The 20,093-nt window shown below is 43.3% G+C and overlaps 1 protein-coding gene across 11 annotated transcripts in view; it reads left to right on the plus strand.

Moving 5' to 3' along the window:
- Positions 1-20,093, plus strand: part of LOC110488055 (DENN/MADD domain containing 3a) — a 50,467-nt gene that overhangs the window by 26,533 nt on the left and 3,841 nt on the right. For 4 of the 11 annotated variants that reach the window (XM_090227694.1, XM_021560033.3, XM_090227696.1 and 1 more), the window contains 15 exons: positions 1,322-1,437; positions 2,984-3,139; positions 3,656-3,752; positions 3,894-3,997; positions 4,446-4,630; positions 5,796-6,323; positions 7,939-8,037; positions 8,911-9,170; positions 10,129-10,299; positions 11,220-11,349; positions 11,600-11,707; positions 15,963-16,105; positions 16,573-16,733; positions 17,189-17,328; positions 18,697-18,815. In XM_090227694.1, the coding sequence (XP_090083820.1) occupies positions 1,322-1,437; positions 2,984-3,139; positions 3,656-3,752; positions 3,894-3,997; positions 4,446-4,630; positions 5,796-6,323; positions 7,939-8,037; positions 8,911-9,170; positions 10,129-10,299; positions 11,220-11,349; positions 11,600-11,707; positions 15,963-16,105; positions 16,573-16,733; positions 17,189-17,328; positions 18,697-18,815 (2,517 nt within the window). Of the gene's footprint in view, positions 1-1,321; positions 1,438-2,983; positions 3,140-3,655; positions 3,753-3,893; positions 3,998-4,445; positions 4,671-5,795; positions 6,324-7,938; positions 8,038-8,910; positions 9,171-10,128; positions 10,300-11,219; positions 11,350-11,599; positions 11,708-15,962; positions 16,106-16,572; positions 16,734-17,188; positions 17,329-18,696; positions 18,816-20,093 lie in introns of all 11 variants that reach the window. The other 7 variants (XM_090227697.1, XM_021560035.3, XM_090227698.1 and 4 more) reach the window with 4 other exon arrangements.

The following is a 20,093-nucleotide window of genomic DNA, read 5'->3' on the forward strand; positions in this document are numbered from 1 at the left end:
GCTGGCGTGTTTCAGTCAATAATCCACCCAGTTTCCCTCCATCAAAATGCATACAAAATGAATCCCAAATGTTACTAATAAACTTTTCCAAACAAGTCAAACAACGTTTATAATCAAACCTTAGGTACCCTAATACGTAAATAAACTATACAATTTAAGACGGAGAATCGTTATTGTCTTTACCTGAGAAAAATACCAAAGAACGCGTTCTCTTCCACGCGCTTGGAAACACTACAGCCAAAATGGGAGCCACCTAGAAAACTACAGTTTCTGGCTCATTTTTCCAAAATTCAGCCTGAAACTCTTTCTAAAGACTGTTGACATCTAGTGGAAGCCCTAGGAACTGCAATCTGGGAGGACTTATAATAAAAGTGATAACCATTGAAAATAGTGGTAGGCTGAATGTATTTATTTATTTTGGGGGGGGGGGGGGGTTTGTCCTCGGGGTTTCGCCTGCCATATCAGTTCTGTTATACTCACAGACATAATTTTTTAACAGTTTTAGAAAACACTCTTAAGTTTCTATCTAAATCTACCAATTATATGCATATCCTAGCTTCTGGGCCTGAATAGCAGGTAGTTTACTTTGGGCACGCTTTTCATCCGGATGTCAAAATACTGCCCCCTACCCCAGAGGTTAAAGTGGTGGTGGTTAAAGTGGTGGTGGTTAAAGTGGTGGTGGTTAAGGTGGTGGTGGTTAAAGTGGTGGTGGTGGTGACCTCTGCCTGGGGCGGCAGGTAGCCTAGTGATTAGAGAAGTGGGTCTTGAGCAAGGCACTTAACCACCTAGAACTGCTCCAGGGGCACTGCACTGTGGCTGACTCATTTTCCCAGCCCCTCATAGGTGTGTGTCTCTGGGGGTTGGGTTGAGCATAAAGACTCATTTCTGTTTTCTGTAAGTTGATGGACAATAAAGTACATTTTCTTTTACCTTCCCTTACCTCATGGTCTGCCACCTGCACCACTACAAGGAGGTAGCCGCGGTAAGGAGCACTCGTACCATAGTGGAGAATGTTTACACTTCTCATCTGAATTTTTCTGGCATCAGTGATTTATTTCTTATTTAATACCCATATTTATCATGCTTTATTAAGATGTATAATTTATTTTCAGTTTCCACTTGCTTACACGGTATAGAGGATCATGTGGTTCAATGTCCTAACTAACATAAAGTACAGGCGTTAAGAGTCAAGTTAATTTTAGCTTATCCACTTGATTTGTCCCTAATCATTTGTTCTCCTCTGCCACACAGTATTCTCTAAGAGGGGCAGTGTTGTGTATTGTTGTGTTGTGTTGATTTCTGTGTTTTCCCTACATGACAGGAAACGGATGATCTGATCCTGGTTAATATTGATGATGGGACCGTGTCGTCTTCCTGGTCTGATGGGATTGACCTGCCCGATGTCCCGCTGGCGGCCGCAGAATGTTTTATAACACGGTAGGATAGGAGACCATCTGGGGAGTGTTCATTAGGGCTCGCCGTTGCAAAACTTTTTTTCTTATTGTCCCTCTCCGTTTCAGTCTGTTTTCTTTCGTTTGGTGTCTAATGAATTTTACCTAGAGGACAAGACTCACAGTTAGTCTGCTGTCCTAAGATAAACTCGGCAAAAAAAGAAACGTCCTCTCACTGTCAACTGCATTTATTTTCAGCAAATTTAACATGTGTAAATATTTCTATGAGCATAAGATTCAACAAGTTCCACAGACATGTGACTAACAGAAATTGAATAATGTGTCCCTGACCAAAGGGGGTTTCAAAATCAAAAGTAACAGTCAGTATCTGGTGTGGCCACCAGCTGCATTAAGTAATGCAGTGCATCTCCTCCTCATGGACTGCACCAGATTTGCCAGTTCTTGTTGTGAGATGTTACCTCACTCTTCCACCAAGGCACCTGCAAGTTCCCAGACATTTCTCGGGAATGGCCCTAGCCCTCACCCTCCGATCCAACAGGTCCCAGACGTGCTCAATGGGATTGAGATCCGGGCTCATCGCTGGCCATGGCAGAACACTGACATTCCTGTCTTGCAGGAAATCACCCACCGAACAAGCAGTATGGCTGGTGGCATTGTCATGCTGGAGGGTCATGTTAGGATGAGCCTGCAGGAAGGGTACCACCTGAGGGAGGAGGATGTCTTCCCTGTAACGCACAGCGTTGAGATTGTCGGCAATGACAACAAGCTCAATCCGATGATGCTGTGACCATGATGGATCCTGCACCTCCAAATTGATCCCGCTCCAGAGTACAGGCCACGGTGTAACGCTCATTCCTTCGACGATAAACGTGAATCCGACCATCACCCCTGGTGAGACGAAACCACGACTCCTCAGAGAAGACCACTTTTTGCCTGTCTGGCCCATCGACGGTGGGTTTGTGCCCATTGGCGACGGTGTTGCCGGTGATGTCTGGTGAGGACCTGCCTTACAACAGGCCTACAAGCCCTCAGTCCAGCCTCTCTGTCGATTGCGGACTGTCTGAGCGCTGATGGAGGGATTGTGCGATCCTAGTGTAATTCAGGCAGTTGTTGCTATCCTGTACCTGTCCCACAGATGTGATGTTCGGCTTTACCGATCCTGTGTAGGTGTTGTTACACATGGTCTGCCACTGCGAGGCGATCAGCTGTCTGTCCTGTCTCCCTGTAGCGCTGTCTTAGTCGTCTCAGAGTATGGACATGGCATTTTAATGAATTGTTTATGGTTTATTGAACAAGCATCAGAAACAGTGTTTAAACCCTTTACAATGAAGATCTGTGTAGTTATTTGGATTTTCATGAATTATCTTTAAAAGACAGGGTCCTGGAAAAGGGATGTTTATTTTTTTGCTGAGTTTATTACAATGTGTATTGTAATGAATAGGGGAAGGGATGTTATGCAGATAAGTGTGCCACATGTTTTCAGAATATTTCACCAAGTCGAGTATTGGAATAGAACATGTTTTGTTACCCCTCCCCATTAAGTGTGTCTGGGTGGGTGGGTGTGGGTGCAGGGTGGAGGGTCTCCAGGTGCACTATGACCTGGAGGTGTGTCACCTGGGGGACAGTACAGAGGTGAATGCGAGGAGGGCCCAGAGGAAGCAGTGGCAGAGCAAACTCAACACACACATCCAGAACATCACTCTGGAACTCATCGTCAACATTTTCAGGTCAGCATCATTTATAAAATTGTATTTGACCTTTATTTTACCGGGCAGGTCAATTTAGAACAAATTCTTTACTTTATTTACAATGACTGCCTAGCAAGAGACAAAAGGCATCAAATATATATTGTTATTCACCGTCGTTCACTATGACTTATAATAATCATGTACAGTATATTTTATTATTACATAGTTACAATATTATAACCTAATTGACATGCTTTAATTATGTAACTTTGATAATTGAGACTCACATTGAGCATATCTAGTCATACATTTTGGGTTGGACCAAAGATGCCTATTTCTCTCACAAGCAAAGCCTTTTGATTATCAAATTGTTTATTTAGGATATAGTGACATTCTAACACTCTTAGTTATCCTATTAAATCTTGCTTTATTACAACCAATACAATTGCAATTCCCTGTGCAAAATCACAGCAATATCCTGTAAAATATCAGGACAGGAAAGCTAATCTAGTGATTATTACCCCCCCATACTCCACACCCCAACCACCACGACAGAGAAGTCCACGATCACCTCAACTATGAGCACAGAGTCTTCAACAGTGAAGAGTTCCTTAGGTCTAGAGAGCCAGCAGACCAGCCATTTTACAAGAAGGTATGATACAAATCCTGGTCTGTCTGTCCAGTGAGATGTCAATCTCTGTTGACTTCTAACCTACAATATTTGGGGCAATATTTTCTGTTCAGAATGTGATCCAATTGAAAGTGAATGCAGTATATTTTGTCGTCTTTGCAGGTGTTGGACACACACATCTTCCACTCATTCCTACGGGATCGTCTGACCAGGAAGATGGACGCATTCACACGTATGGAGCTGAGTACTCGGACAGAAGCTTACAGGTGAGTGGGAAGATGAGAGTTTAGCATAAATATTTACCTTTAAACTAGTACGAGTTTATTTTAACCTTGCAAATGGAATTGGATTCAATAGGATTTCAATTTGGTTAAAAAAATAACAAATATTCTAGCACTAACAAACTTGATTCAACTCCTCATCACCCTTTAGAGGTGTGTTAGTGCTACGGCAAAAACAAAAACCCCATTGGGTCCCCAGGACCAGGATTGGGAAACACTGCAGTACTGTATCTTCAAACGCACATCCCGAGTCCTTCCCTTCCTGGTATAAGCACAGCCTTTCACCTGATGTCTGTCCTCGCTCCGGGGTGACATTTCCCCTAGGTGCAGATCTAGGATCAGCTTCCCTTTACCATTAGTTGGGAAATGCTAAACTGACCCAAGATCAGCATCTAGAGGCAACTTCACCCTCCAACTCTGGCCTCTTCCCCAGGCTGAGGTCCATGACAGAGTCTCCGCGGCGGCCCACCATGCAGGAGTTGGCCCGTAAATACACCAGCCCAGAGAGCCGGCTCAGCAAGAGGCTGGGGGCCAGCCTGCCCAACCTGGGGGAGAGTGGGGGGTCTCTGGTGGGGCCCCTCAGGCAGACCTCCTTCAAGAACATACAGGTGGACAGCGGTAGGTTCAGGTGGACAGCGGTAGGTTCAGGTGGACAGCGGTAGGTTCAGGTGGACAGCTACGCGTGTGAACAACAAGCCATAGAGAGAGAGAGGACTCATCTTTGTATCTGTGCCATTATAGCGTCTGTGATGGCATGGGCTATTTAACGTTGTCAATTTTATTAATTGGCTGATTTCTCCCAACTTCTAGGAATCCCCACCCAGTGTACTACTTGGTGGAATGGTGGAGGCCCTTAATGGCAATGACCATGCTAAAGCAGTTATATCCATTATGAGTCCTCTATCTATCTCTATGACAACAGGCACAACCTCCTATGTTGTTTTCCAAAGTTGGCGAAATGTCGTGCGTCAACTTTTATATTAGTGTATTTGTAACAACCTAACCAATGCGAAACTTCTATTCGATCAGATAAGGCTCATGTAGCAAATGAGCAATTACATTTATTTTTTGTTGACCAAATTCTACAATCATTGACCTCCATACCAGAATTCTGGAGTAAAGCCTCCCGTTTTGCCTCTTCCTCTATGCTACTACCATTGACCGGCGAAGAATTTAACTCAGGGGGGTCACCGCAATCGTTCTTCAACGAGGTCCGGAGGGCCGCACTGAAAATGTATTATAAAAATAGTTTGCAATGCTCCCTGACTGTCTAGTGATTCATTAGCAAGCTGGAGTGTCAAGAAACCATTATCATTCTACACAGTTTGGATGTGGTAAAATGGTTTACTCAAAACACTTGAGGGCTGGATTCAACACCCCTGATATAACTTAGAAATGCCTCATGAGCTTGGTTTAACTGGTGTACCCCATCAGAACCCAAAATATCAGCTTGTTTTACTCCAATGTTTGTAAATAAGATACATGTAAACAAGCACTCTATAGCCTCCACATGGTTAAAACTTTAATTTGGATACCGTGGATTTTTTTATTTTTTTATTTGGATGGTCGGTCCTTGCATTCATAGCTCTATCTATGAATTTGAGAGTGATCAAACATTTCTCCAGCCCCATCCCTCAGCTTTTTACCGAAACTGTGGTCTGGACAATCCTTTGTTATTGTTCCAATTGCTGATTGGCCCTTTTAAGGGTTCTTCTGTATGAATAGATTTAATCTGAGAAACACTGACCTCAGTTCTTGAAACCTTTGTGATGGAACCCCATAGGTATGAAGTCTCCCCAGAGGCCCGTGAGATTCTTCAAGCTTCCTGAGTTCCCCCCTCCGCTGGCCTACCACTACGTCCAGAATTACTACCAGGAGATGATCACCCTCCTGGGCAAGGCCATCAGCGGGGCGGCCTCCGGGGACTCCTCTCTCCTGGCTCGCTATCACTACCTCAGGGGCTTCGTCAACACCGTGGCCGGTAAACGCCTGGATGCTCTAGAAGACTTCCAGAACCTCTACAAGACAGACACAGACATCTTCCCTGGCGAGCTGGTCAACGCGTTGGTGGACTCTCTACAGGAGGGCGAACAGGCACTGGCTGACCGCCGACCCGAAATCAAACACCTGATTAGTCGAGTAAAGAGGGACCATGAGAGGGAGCGGGCGCGCCATGTCGATGAAGGTGTCAAGCGGTTCCAACTCCCGAAAAAGCACATGCAGTTGGAGGACTTTGTGAGGCACGTGCAGGAGTCTGGGATTGTCAAAGACCAGGGGACCATTCACCGGCTGTTTGAGGCTCTCACTGTGGGTAAGGAAGTCATACAGACTAGAGGTCGACTGATTATGATTTTTCAACGCTGATACCGATTATTGGTAGGACCAAAAAAGCCAATACCGAGTAATCGGCCAATTTTTTATTTATTTATTTGTAATAATGACAATTACAACAATACTGAATGAACACTTATTTTAACTTAATATAATACATCAATAAAATCAATTTAGCCTCAAGTAAATAATGAAACATGTTCAATTTGGTTTAAATAACGCAAAAACAAAGTGTTGGAGAAGAAAGTAAAAGTGCAATATGTGCTATGTAAGAAAGCTAACGTTTCAGTTCCTTGCTCAGAACATGAGAACCTATGAAAGTTGGTGGTTACTTTTAACATGAGTCTTCAATATTCCCAGGTAAGAAGTTTTAGGTTGTAGTTATTATAGGAATTATAGGACTATTTCCCTCTATACCATTTGTATTTCATTAACCTTTGACTATTGGATGTTCTTATAGGCACTTTAGTATTGCCAGTGTAACAGTATAGCTTCCGTCCCTCTCCTCGCTCCTCCCTGGGCTCGAACCAGCAACACAACGACAACAGCCACCATTGAAGCAGCGTTACCCATGCAGAGCAAGGGGAACAACTACTAGAAAGCTCAGAGCGAGTGACGTTTGAAACGCTATTAGCGCGCGCTAACTAGCTAACCATTTCACTTCGGTTACACCAGCCTCATCTCTGGAGTTGATAGGCTTGAAGTATTAAACAGTGCAATGCTTGACGCACAACGAAGAGCTGCTGTCAAAACGCACAAAGTGCTGTTTGAATGAATGTTTACGGGCCTGCTTCTGCCTACCACCGCTCAGTCAGATACTTGTATGCTCAGTCAGATTCTATGCAACGCAGGACACGCTAGATAATATCTAGTAATATCATCAACCATGTGTAGTTAACTAGTGATTATGATTGATCGTTTTTTATAAGATAAGTTTAATGCTAGCTAGAAATTTACCTTGGCTTACTGCATTCGCGTAACAGGCAGTCTCCTTGTGGAGTGCAACGAGAGAGAGGCAGGTTGTTATTGTGTTGGACTAGTTAACTGTAAGGTTGCAAGATTGGATCCCCTGAGCTAACAAGGTGAAAATCTGTCATTCTGCCCCTGAAAGAGGCAGTTAACCCACCGTTCCTAGACCGTCATTGAAAATAAGAATGTGTTAACTGTCTTGCCTAGTTATATAAAAGTATAAAAACAAAAAAACAATAAAAAAAAATCGGCAAACCGGCACCCAAAAATACAGATTTCCAATTGTTATAAAAACTTGGAATTGGCCCTAATTAATCGTCCATTCCGATTAATCGGTCAACCTCTAATACAGACACCAAGCTTAGAAAGAGGGAAATAATGAGTGAGAGTAAAGGAGAGAGGGTTGTCTCTTTTGGTGGAGGTTTTCTTCTATGTTAGTTTTGCAGTAGCCCCTTGTTGTATGGGACTCATGAACATAATCCAATTGATAAAACTTGGCCTATAATCCGTAAACACTCCAGTCCCTGTGATTGATGTGTTAATACCTTACTACATGTAGTGTGAATGGCCATGCTAATTCATCTGACTATTGAATCTGCTTAATTTCTTATCCTTTACCTGATCAGAATGTTGTAAGAGCAGCTTGGGTTGGCATGGTGGTGGTGGTGGCTCTGCGGTGAAGGCTTCTTCCCAGTCTATCTTTTACCTTGATTCCAATCTGGAGGGTAAGCATAGCATTATACCCTGACTGCCTGCAGATTGTGCTGTGCCCAACTCCTATCTTGGTGTGTGTGTGTTGCTTTGGCCTGTGTGTGTTCTGCTTAATCAACTATCCCCTCGGGTCTTAAATCTGAGAAGTGTTTGCTTTTAACATTAGTGTTGCTTCAAACACCTCACATAGCATTCATGGCTGACGTCTAGGTAATATTTTCTTTCTTTGTTTTGAAGGACAAATACTATTTGTCCTATGTGTTCAATTGACTGTTACAGGACTCTTATTTTACAATGGTCTATTGGACTGTGAGTAGCCTCATGGAAGTGTGTTAAAGTGCCTCACGTTTCACTTTACATAGGAGTCATACTGTGCACGTCCAGTAGGGCCAGGGACAATATCAGTATCGAAACAAAACATGAAGCGGATTTAACATCTTTAGAAAAACAGCTCTAATGTTGGAAACAAACATCATTATGTTGTCGTCCAGAGTCACATTTATTTATTTTCCAAGCTATAGAACACAATATTTTACATACAGCAGGTTTTTAAAGAGTTTAGTCTGCTTCGTGTTTTCAATTTTGCCATGGAAAAAATATTGTTATACTGTTATGGTCCCGGCCCTAACTTCCAGTGAGCTTTGTGTGAATCTTTTTCTCCAGTAAACCCACACACCATGAACTTGCTCCACCAGCCAATCAAAAAAAGGCTGTTTAATGTGGTTCCTAATACTATAACTCCTTCCCCAACCCTGCTAGTCACCTTTCCATTCTAGCTCATTGATTATTGTTTTGAATGAGAAACCTAGTTGAATCACACCCAGTTTACAGTGAATGTAAACTGCCCCTATGGTTGCAAAACCCTGACTGTAGACTGCTCCCTGCAGGCCAGCAGAAACAGGTGGACCCGGAGACATTCCGCGTGTTCTACACCTTCTGGAAGGAGACTGAGGCCGAGGCTCAGGAAGTGGCCCTGCCGGCCTCGGCCCTGGAGCACTTGGAGGCTAATGAGTGTGTCTTCAAGCTGTCCTCTTCGGTCAAGACCAGCCACGGCGTGGGCAAGATCGCCATGACACAGAGACGGCTGTTCCTGCTGACCGAAGGACGACCCGGGTACATGGAGGTTACCAAGTTCAGAGACATTGAGGTGAGTTAGGACCTAATTGATCTACGATACTACTACACTTTGTGATATACTGTATATTATTCATGATACTATATATTTTTATAGATATTACTACAATATGTGAAAACATTGAAGGCTCTCGAATCAATAATGAAAAAATGTTTTATTCACTCCGTCGGGGTCTCAACTTAGTGTTGGAAGTTAGAATAGTAGAATACACAAGGTGCAATTTCGAAATTTGGTTGTACATCAACAGTTTGATGTCAATCACTGATAGTCATTCAATTAGCCCATGTCAGCTGGCCGCTACCAATCTAAAAAATGTTAGCTATCTAAACTTAGTAATCATGGTTGAATTACTGGCTGGGGGGTGGGGGCATTTGATTTTGTTAGTCAGTCTCACTCAGATATCATATTAAAAACGGCAAACATTTCTCTCCATCGTAAGGCAAAATGTGTAGAATTGTAGGAAATTGGCTGTAAAACATGGTGTATGCATGGGTACGCAGTTCAGATGTTTTGTGGCCCCCACCCCCATCAAAGTTGCCCATCCATGCATTAATCTATACAATAAAATGAATGTGTTTGATGTGCTTATAGATGTGTAATCTATGCTCTGCTATGCAGCTAATGTAGACAACTACATCTGTTTTTTAAAAACACTCTATTTCATATACTGTCATATTGAGAAACAGGACATTTTCCTGGGTCTATCCATGTTATGATTGCTTATAGCAAGTGTTACAGTGCACTGTAAGTATGTCATAAGGCACTATAAATACACTCATAAGGCCTTATACATGTGTACTATCGTACAAAGTCTTACCAAATATGACATTACAAATATGAATGTCAAAGATGGTGTTAGGTGAATAATTGCTCCCAGATCTGTGGTCTTTACAACCATAGGAGTTTGCTATACAGAACAAACAGATCTGGCACCAGGCTAGTGAATAACCGGTTGACTCTTGTACCTCAGGACGTGAAGATCTCCTCTGCTCCCTTCCTACTGCTGAGGATCCCGTCTTTGAAGATCAAGACCACCCTGAGGAAGGAGACGTTCGAGGTCAACCTGAAGTCAGAGGTTGACCTCTGGCACCTCATGGTCAAGGAGATGTGGGCTGGAAGGAAGATGGCCGACAACCACAAGGTAGTATGTCAAAATGTGATTGGAAAATGTATTAATCTGTCTCTGGGTGCGTGTCAATTTATATAATTTTTTTGACTGAATTGTGCACCCGTTCACTACTTCCCACAAAAGCTTCTCTCTCTATCCCGCTCTGCATACGACTATGTATGGCCAGTATGTAGCTACACTATGAAGGGAGTTTTTCTTTAGCAGCACAGATGGCCAACGTTAGCACTAAAACCATTCTGTCCTGATCCCACCCTGGGCCTCTCTGGCAGATTGGACTGTAGCTCAGTGGGTGTGGTTGACATTCCATGTAAGAGGGGGAGCTATGGAGTTTCATATGGGCTTGGCTCTATTGTTCAGCCAGTCCAAAGTCTGCACCACTCTCCAGCCTTCAGTTTCCCCTATTAAACTGCATGAAACAACATGGACGCTGCTGGCCCCCGGCCCATCTCACTTCATGTATTGTCGTCTTCTCTGTTATCACTGGAAAGACCGCATTTCCCAGGGTTAAGTTCTGGCTTTCTCTTTAATTAAGGCCTCATCCCCTGCTGCCTCCAGCTAGCCTAGCTCCGGATCTTTTTGTGCTGTCGTGGCATGACAATAACTACACTAGACAAGGAGTTGGTAAGACCGCACCAACAGATCTGGCACCAGGCTAGCCTCCTTCAACACATGGTTCAGATGCCATGGAGTTACCGTAAGAGCCAGTTGGTCTGGTTACAAACTACTGGCCCTAGAGATATTTTGCTTTCTATTCCTCTTCTCTTTTTCATGTTGACGTCAGCATGATGTCATGGGAAACAGACTCTTGCACATCTGGAGCATAGAATGTGTGACGTTCATCATAATTCATATACATATGAATAGAATCTCAAATCTGCATTGTTTCTCGCTCTTCCTCTCCTACTCTCTCTCCCTCTTCCTCGCTCTCTCAGGACCCCCAGTATATGCAGCAGGCTCTGACCAACGCCCTGTTGATGGATGCAGTGGTTGGCTGTCTGCAGTCACAAAAGGCCATTTTTGCTGCAACCAAGCTGGCACACTTTGACAGAATGAAACTGGAAGGTATGGCAACTGAGATATTTGTGGAGCTATGAATTAGGTTTAAGCAGCTTGTGTCTCCCAAAGTTGATATTTTTACATGACAAAAAGACACTGGAAAAACATGAGATCATACCAAAAAATCCACAACATTTTAGATCATTGAAATGAATAACTTTACAGAAAGCGCATGTTTATAAGTCTTGTTTCTCAGGAGATTTTTTTTTATTCATTTCAAACTTTGACCTCTGAGCTTTCTCTCTATCCTGAACAGTCCCGCTGATGGTACCTAAATCCACGTCAGAGACCCTGAAACACAAGATCAACCCTTCTCTGGGCCTGACTAGCCCCCAGGCAGTGGATGTTCTGCTTTACACCCCAGGTAAACTCTCAGGCACACTGTCAGTCTCAAAGGAACGTGTCAGCCATGACATCAGACACCGTTCCTGTTCAACAAACTGGTAACTACATATCTATAGAATGATTTCCCAGTACTATAAACACCCTACAGGATGCTCAGTAAGTCACGTAGGTACTGCTGGTATTTCCCATTCAACCTAAACTCTCCTCCAGTCTAGGACATACCACGTACCCTCACACAGTATTCCTCAGATCATGACTGTCATGGTAGTACACCTCAAATCTGTGTTCTGTAGTCGAGGTATTGCATGACAACAACACCCGAGAGTCATGTTGTCTGTGTCCTAGTAACATATGTCACACTCCAGACCTGGTTTCAAATACTATTTAATAATCCTTCAAATACTTTGTGTGTTTGTTTTAATCTGCCTTGAGTGTCAGGTGCGTGGGGTTTGCACTTTTGTGACTATTCAATTGGTTCCATTACAACAGGCAAGCTCAATCAAGCATAGCTTAAGTATTTTAAATGGTGTTTGAACCCAGGTCTGTCACACCCGCTACTGCTGCTTGGACAGTGACGGTGTCAGGTTACAGGAGGAGGCTTGGCAGAAAGGGCCAGAGGCGTTTTTATTTTATTTCACTGCCTCTTAAACAAATAATGAGGCACAGCTTTTCCCAACTCATCACCACCAACCACTTCCTGTTGTGTTCCTTAGTTTCATCCTTAGGTTCATGCAGTGCTTACTGATAGTAGACTCATATAATAGTCTAAATAGAATCACTGTGATTGTTCCTCCTACTCAAACCACAAATGTTTATATTACAGTTGAAGTCTGAAGTTTACATACACCTTAACCAAATACATTTAAACTCAGTTTTTCACCATTCCTGACATTTAATCCTAGTAAATATTCCCTGTCTTAGGTCAGTTAGGGTCACCACTTTATTTTAAGAATGTGAAATGTCAGAATAATAGTAGAGATTTATTTCAGCTTTTATTTCTTTCATCACATTCCCAGTGGGTCAGAAGTATACATACACTCAATTAGTATTTGGTAGCATTCCCTTTAAATTGTTTAACTTGGGTCAAATGTTTTCGCGTAGCCTTCCACAAGCTTCCCACAATAAGTTTGGTGAATTTTGGCCCGTTCCTCCTGACAGAGCTGGTGTAACTGAGTCAGGTTTGTAGGCCTCCTAAATCGCACAAGCTTTTTCAGTTCTGCCCACAAATGTTCTATAGGAAAGAGGTCAGGGCTTTGTGATGGCCACTCCAATACCTTGACTTCGTTGTCCTTAAGCCATTTTGCCACAACATTGGAAGTATGTTTGGGGTCATTGTCCATTTGGAAGACCCATTTGCAACCAAGCAAAACATCCACATAATTTTCCTGCCATCTATTTTGTGAAGTGCACCAGTCCCTCCTAAAGCAAAACACCCCCACAACATGATGCTGCCACCCCCGTGCTTCACAGTTGGGATGGTGTTCTTCGGCTTGCAAGCCTCCCCCTTTTTCTTCCAAACATAACGATGGTCATTATGGCCAAACAGTTCTATTTTTGTTTCATCAGACCAGAGGACATTTCTCCAAAAAGTACGATCTTTGTCTCCATGTGCAGTTGCAAACCATAGTCTGGCTTTTTTTATGGAGGTTTTGGAGCAGTGGCTTCTTCCTTGCTGAGCGGCCTTTCAGGTTATATCGATATAGGACTCGTTTTACTGATACTTTTGACTCGTTTTACTGATACTTTTTTATAGATACTTTTGTAACCGTTTCCTCCAGCATCTTCACAAGGTCCATTTCTGTTCTTGATTTGCACTTTTCGCACTAAATACGTTCATTTCTAGGAGACAGAACGCGTCTCCTTCCGGAGCGGTATGACGGCTGCGTGGTCCCCTGGTGATTATACTTGCGTGCTATTGTTTGTACAGATGAACGTGTTCCCTTCAGGCGTTTTAAAATTGCTCCCAAGGATGAACCAGACTTGTGGAGGTCTACAATTATTTTTTCTGTGCTCTTGGCTGATTTCTTTTGATTTTCCCATGATGTCAAGCAAAGAGGCACTGAGTTTGAAGGTAGTCCTTGAAATACATTCACAGGTACACCTCTAATTGACTCAAATGATGTCAATTAGCCTAACAGAAGCTTCTAAAGCCATTACAATTTTCCAAGCTGTTTAAAGGTACAGTCAACTTAGTGTATGTAAACTTCTGACCCACTGGAAATGTGATACAGTGAAATAATCTGTCTGTAAACAATTGTTGGAAAAAGTAACTTGTCATGCACAAAGTAGATGTCCTAACCAACTTGCCAAAACTATAGTTTGTTAATAAGACATTTGTGGAGTGATTGAAAAAGAAGTTTTAATGACTCCAACCTAAGTGTATGTGAATTTCCACAGACCTGTATTACACTATCTGACACAGTGAGATGTTTTTCTCTGACTCATTTGTACGGTTCGTGTTTTCACTGGGCACGTTGTAAGAAACATGCTCTAGTCTCCAAGGCTCCTCAGTCCCAGCACTCTGTGTAAAGGAGCCTGTGTCTTTTTTATTTGATTTATTTGACCTTTATTTAACTAGGCAAGTCAGTTAAGAACAAATTCTTATTTTCAATGACGGCCTAGGAACAGTGGGTTAACTGCCTGTTCAGGGGCAGAACGACAGATTGGTACCTTGTCAGCTCTAACCACTAGGCTACCCTAGTGACATCAAGGAACCAACAGCAGCTTCTTTGTTTAACACTGTGTCCCTTCTCCCTACTCCTTCCCCTGGTCCTCTCACAGACAGTGGTGTGTTTGTCTGAGCCTTCCCCCTGATTGGTCCATCTGTAACCAATTAGAAGGGGGCATGGTAGTGGTCATGGTACGGGGCCTGGACTTGACACTCTAGGCCTGTGGTTCACAAACCTCTTCTTGGAGACCCCCAAGACGTTCCATATCTTTGAACAATTCCAGAGCTAGCACACCTGATTCCACTTGTCAACTAATCATCAAACGCTTGAATAGGTAAATCAGGGGATCTAGTTCAGGGCTACAACAAACTTGTGAAATGTCTAGGTGGAGAGGTTTGAGAAGCACCGCTCTAGGCATTAGTAATAGTGCTACATCAGCTCAGAGCACCGTTGAAGTCCCAGCTCTCTGGGACTAAATGTAGGTCACTTATGTACCCTTGGACAGAGTCTAGATTCCCTCCTCCCCTCCTTTCTGTTCTGTTCATCACTCCGCCCCAAGAAAGGGAGGATGTGACACATCAAGTTCTTTTCTTTTTCCTATTATGATTTGAAAAATAAATGTTAGGCCGTAAGAGGAAATGGAACAGCTAGGCTGAAGGAGGACAGATTTAGGTTGTATTCCATAATATGGATTGATGTCTGAAAAGTTCCATATGTCTGCCATTGTGTAACTAAATGTTTACACTTCTTCAGTGTGTGTGTGTGTGTGTGTGTTAGAGAGATTCACCTTTGCACATAAGACACTATATGTATTTATTATACATGAAGAATATTCACTGCATTTCAGCCTCAGCCTTCATCAGGGATTTTTTATATTTTTAACTTAATACAGTGCATTCGGAAAGTATTCAGACCCCTTGACTTTTCCCACATTTTGTTAGGTTACAGCCTTATTCTAAAATTGATTTAATAAAAAAAATCTCTCGATCTACACACAATAGCCCATAATGACAAAGCGAAAACAAGTTTTTAGACATTTCTGCAAAAAATTAAAAACATACCTTATTTAAGTATTCCCTTTGCTATGAGACTATAAATTGAGCTCAGGTGCATCTTGTTTCCATTGATCATCCTTGACATATTTCTACAACTTGATTGGAGTCCACCTGTGGTAAATTCTATTGATTGGACAAGATTTGGAAAGGCACACCCTGTCTATATAAAGTCCCACAGTTGACAGTGCATGTCAGAGCAAAAACCAAGTCATGAGGTCGACGGAATTGTCCTTAGAGCTTTGTTTTTGCTTTGTAATTATGGGCTATTGCATGCATGTTGAGGGGGGGGAAAAACAATTTAATCCATTTTAGAATAAGGCTGTAACAACATTGTGGGAGAAGTCAAGAGGCCTGAATACTTTCCAAATGCACTGTAGTTACCATCTCTACTAGTCAAGCCATGAGCTACTTACTGTATTTGAATCAGACCTACAGTATATAGACTTTTTCAGGATATGAGAAATATTCTGCCATGCTTGTAGGACAATAGAAATAGATGCATAGAAAAGGCAGTTCCTGCATTCAGCAATATTTTTGTTCACATTCTCAGGCCAGCTGGGTGTGTCGTCTGACTCTGAGGGTGATGGGAACCCCAAACTGTGGTGTGCCCTGAGTGACGGGAAGGTGGTGGTGTTTGATGCAGCCAGCTGGTCCATGCAGCAGAACCAAGTCCAAGTGGGAACTTCACGAGTGGTATGGCTGTGGAATGGGGATGGGACCACTATTTTAAAGGAGTAGGCAAATTGAAGGGGGGAGGACAATTTATGGAATTATCAAAAAGCAGTAGTAATTCACTTACCACATTTAGTCGTCTTCTGCTTGGTCCCATTTGGCTATATTTAGTGTTTGTGTAGATGAAAATAACTCAAGGGATTCTGCTGACCCCTGGTGGGTACAGTATGTTATGACTGAAATTACCTGCTTGGACCTGCTTCTATGTTTTTGAAATGGTACGGTTTTAAAATGGTGTTTTATGTCTGAAATGTCTTGGTGCCATGGTTTGAAATAGGCAGGCCACCTGGTTTGAAATAGGCAGGCCACCTGGTTTGAAATAGGCAGGCCACCTGGTTTGAAATAGGCAGGCCACCTGGTTTGAAATAGGCAGGCCAGCCTGTCTGGTAACATGGTCCTGAGATTCCATGTTTTGTTGTTTTGTCCAGAACTGCATGCTGGGAGTGGACCGGCAGCAAGTGTGGATTGGCTCCCAGGATTCAGTAATTTACATAATCAGCACCCGCAGCATGTCCTGTAACAAGCAACTGACAGACCACCGCAGTGAGGTCACAGGGCTGTCCCTAGGGGAACGCAGCGAGAAATACAGGTGAAGGGTGACGATGACATGCAGTTGAAAACTATCCGGCTGGCTTAAACTTACATTTACAGTAATGTTGATTAATGAGCACTGTCCTTGTAAAATGAAATGTAATATAGTGAAGTTAAACATACAGCTACTACTGGCATCATATCCACAGAGAGAGCTGTCTTTTTAGGACCGCATGATAACAGCATCAATGAGCAGTCCCAGCTCGAAGTAAAATTGTTTTAAGTATAACATCCTTTCTTTATGCCTGGGTCGTGTTCATTAGGCACCAAAAGGAGGACAATGGACTTAAGCAGGGAGCGACTATCTGAACGTGTCCAATATGAAATGCTCTTTCCCGTTTTTAAAAACATTTCGCTACTGTGTGCCACAATAAACACGACCCTGCTGATTTTTTTCCCCTTGTGGTTATGAATAACATGAATCTTTACCTGAACATGTATTCCCTGTTGCAGCCCCAAGGTGGCATACTCCTGCAGTGCGGAGGGTGCAGTGATAGTGTGGGACGTGTCCACGTTACAGGTCAGGAAACAGTTCCAGGTCTCCTGCGACCGTCTCCAGTCCGTTCAGCTCTGCAATGGAACCCTATGGTGCTGTAAGTACACGTACAAGCATAAAAATAGGGTACTTAAAATAACTTCTGGTTGTACTATACTACTGTGTATATTTATTTATTTTTATTTCACCTTTATTTAACCAGGGAGGCCAGTTGAGAACAAGTTCTCATTTACAACTGCGACCTGGCCAAGATAAAGCAAAGCAGTACGACACATACAACAACACAGAGTTACACATGGAATAAACAAACATACAGTCAATAACACAATAGAAAAAGTATATGTACAGTGTGTTCAAATGAGGTGAGGTAAGGCAATGAATAGGCCATAGTGGCAAAATAATTACAATTTAGCAATTAAACACTGGAGTGATAGATGTACAGAAGATGAATGTGCAAGTAGAGATACTGGGGTGCAAAGGAGCAAAAAAATAAAAAACAATATGGGGATGAGGTAGTTGGATGGGCTATTAAGAGATGGGCTATATACAGGTGCAGTGATATGTGAGCTGCTCTGACAGCTGGTGCTTAAAGTTAGTGAGGGAGAAATGGGTCTCCAGCTTCAGTGATTTTTGCAATTCGTTCCAGTCATTGGCAGCAGAGACCTGGAAGGAAAGGCAGCCAAAAGAGGAATTGGCGTTGGGGGAGACCAGTGAAATATACCTGCTGGAGTGGGTGCTACGGGTGGGTGCTGCTATGGTGACCAGTAAGCTGAGATAAGGCGGGGCTTTACCTAGCAAAGACTTATAGATGACCTGGAGCCAGTGGGTTTGGTGACGAATATGAAGCGAGTGCCAGCCAACGAGAACATACAGGTCGCTGTGGTGGGTAGTATATGGGGCTTTGATGACAAAACGGATGGCACTGTGATAGACTGCATCCACTTTGCTGAGTAGAGTGTTGGAGGCTATTTTGTAAATGACATTGCCGAAGTCAAGTATCGGTAGGATGGTTTTACGAGGGTATGTTTGGCAGCATGAGTGAAGGATGCTTTGTTGCGAAATAGGAAGCCGATTCTAGATTTAATTTTGGATTGGAGATGCTTAATGTGAGTCTGGAAGGAGAGTTTACAGTCTAACCAAACACCTAGGTATTTGTAGTTGTCCACATATTCTAAGTCAGAACCGTCCAGAGTAGTGATGCTGGACGGGTGGGCAGGTGTGGGCAGAGATCGGTTGAAGAGCATGCATTTAGTTTTACTTGCATTTTAGAGCAGTTGGAGGCAACGGAAGGAGAGTTGTATGGCATTGAAGCTCGTCTGGAGGTTTGTTAATGCAGTGTCTAAAGAAGGGCCAGAAGTATACAACATGGTGTCGTCTGCTTGGAGGTGGATCACAGATGACAGATGGATTCTTATTGATTGTTTTATTTGTGATTTGGGCATGTTATTCCTCCTACATCATTCAGGTGCCAGAGACTGCATTATGGAGGTGTGGAAAAACGGAATGTTACATCGCAAGATCTCCCTTCCTGAGCAGCTCTGTGGCTCCCCAACTGCCTTCAGCAGCCTCCTGCTCTACCATGAGGTGGGTAGTGTCTGTGGTCATATAGAGATATACAGTGCATTCGGAAAGTATTCAGACCCCTTTTTCCACCTCCCCCCCCCCCCCCCCCCCATCAATCTTCACACAATACCCCATAATGACACATTTTTAGAAATTTGAAAAGCTGAGATCACATTTACAGAAGTATTCAGACCCTTTACTCAGTACTTTGTTGAAGCGCCTTTGACAGCGATTACAGCCTCGAGTCTAATTGGGTATGACGCTACAGACTTGGCACACCTGTATTTGGGAGTTTCTCCCATTCTTCTCTGCAGATCCTCGGGATCGGGTTTAAGTCCGGGCTCTTGCTGGACCACTCAAGGACATTCAGACACTTGTCCCGAAGCCACTCCTGCGTTGTCTTGACTGTGTGCTTAGGGTTTTGTCCTGTTGGAAGGTGAACCTTCACCCCAGTCTGAGGTACTGAGCAGATTATCATCAAGGATCTCTCTGTACTTTGCTCCGTTCATCTTTCCCTCGAACCTGACTAGTATCCCAGTCCCTGCCGCTGAAGAACATCCCCGCAGCATGATGCTGCCACCACCATGCTTCACCGGTTTCATCAGACCAGGGAATCTTGTTTCTCATGGTCTGAGACTCCTTTAGGTGCCTTTTGGCAAACTCCAAGCGGGCTGTCATGTGCCTTTTTACTCAGGAGTGGCTTCCGTCTGGACACTACAATAAAGGCCTGATTGGTGGAGTGCTGCAGAGATGGTTGTCCTTCTGGAACGTTCTCCCATCTCCACAGAGGAACTGTCAGTGACCATCAGGTACTTGGTCACCTCCCGGGCACAATTCCCTTCTCCCCCGATTGCTCAGTTTGGCTGGGCGGCCAGCTCTAGGACGAGTCTTGGTTCCAAACTTCTTCCATTTAAGAATGATGGAGGCCACTGTGTTCTCGGGGACCTTCAATGCTGCAGAAATGTTTTGGTACCTTTCCCCAGATCTGTGCCTCCACACAATCCTGTCTCGGAGCTGTACGGACAATTCCTTTGACCTCATGGCTTGGTTTTTGCTCTGACATACACTGTCAACTGTGGGATCTTATATAGACAGGTGAGCTTTTCCAAATAATGTCTAATCAATTGAATTGACCACAGGTGGATTCCAAGTTGTAGAAACATCTCAAGGATGATCAATGATGCACCTGAGCTCAAACATTTCTAAAAGCCTGTTTTCACTTTTTCATTGTGGAGTATTATTGTTTGTAGATTGAGGGGAAAAAAATATGTAATCAATTTTAAGCTGTAACAAAATGTG

Source organism: Oncorhynchus mykiss, chromosome 30 (genome assembly GCF_057628025.1).
Source record: "Oncorhynchus mykiss isolate SJ-2025 chromosome 30, ASM5762802v1, whole genome shotgun sequence".
Taxonomy (NCBI): domain Eukaryota; kingdom Metazoa; phylum Chordata; class Actinopteri; order Salmoniformes; family Salmonidae; genus Oncorhynchus; species Oncorhynchus mykiss.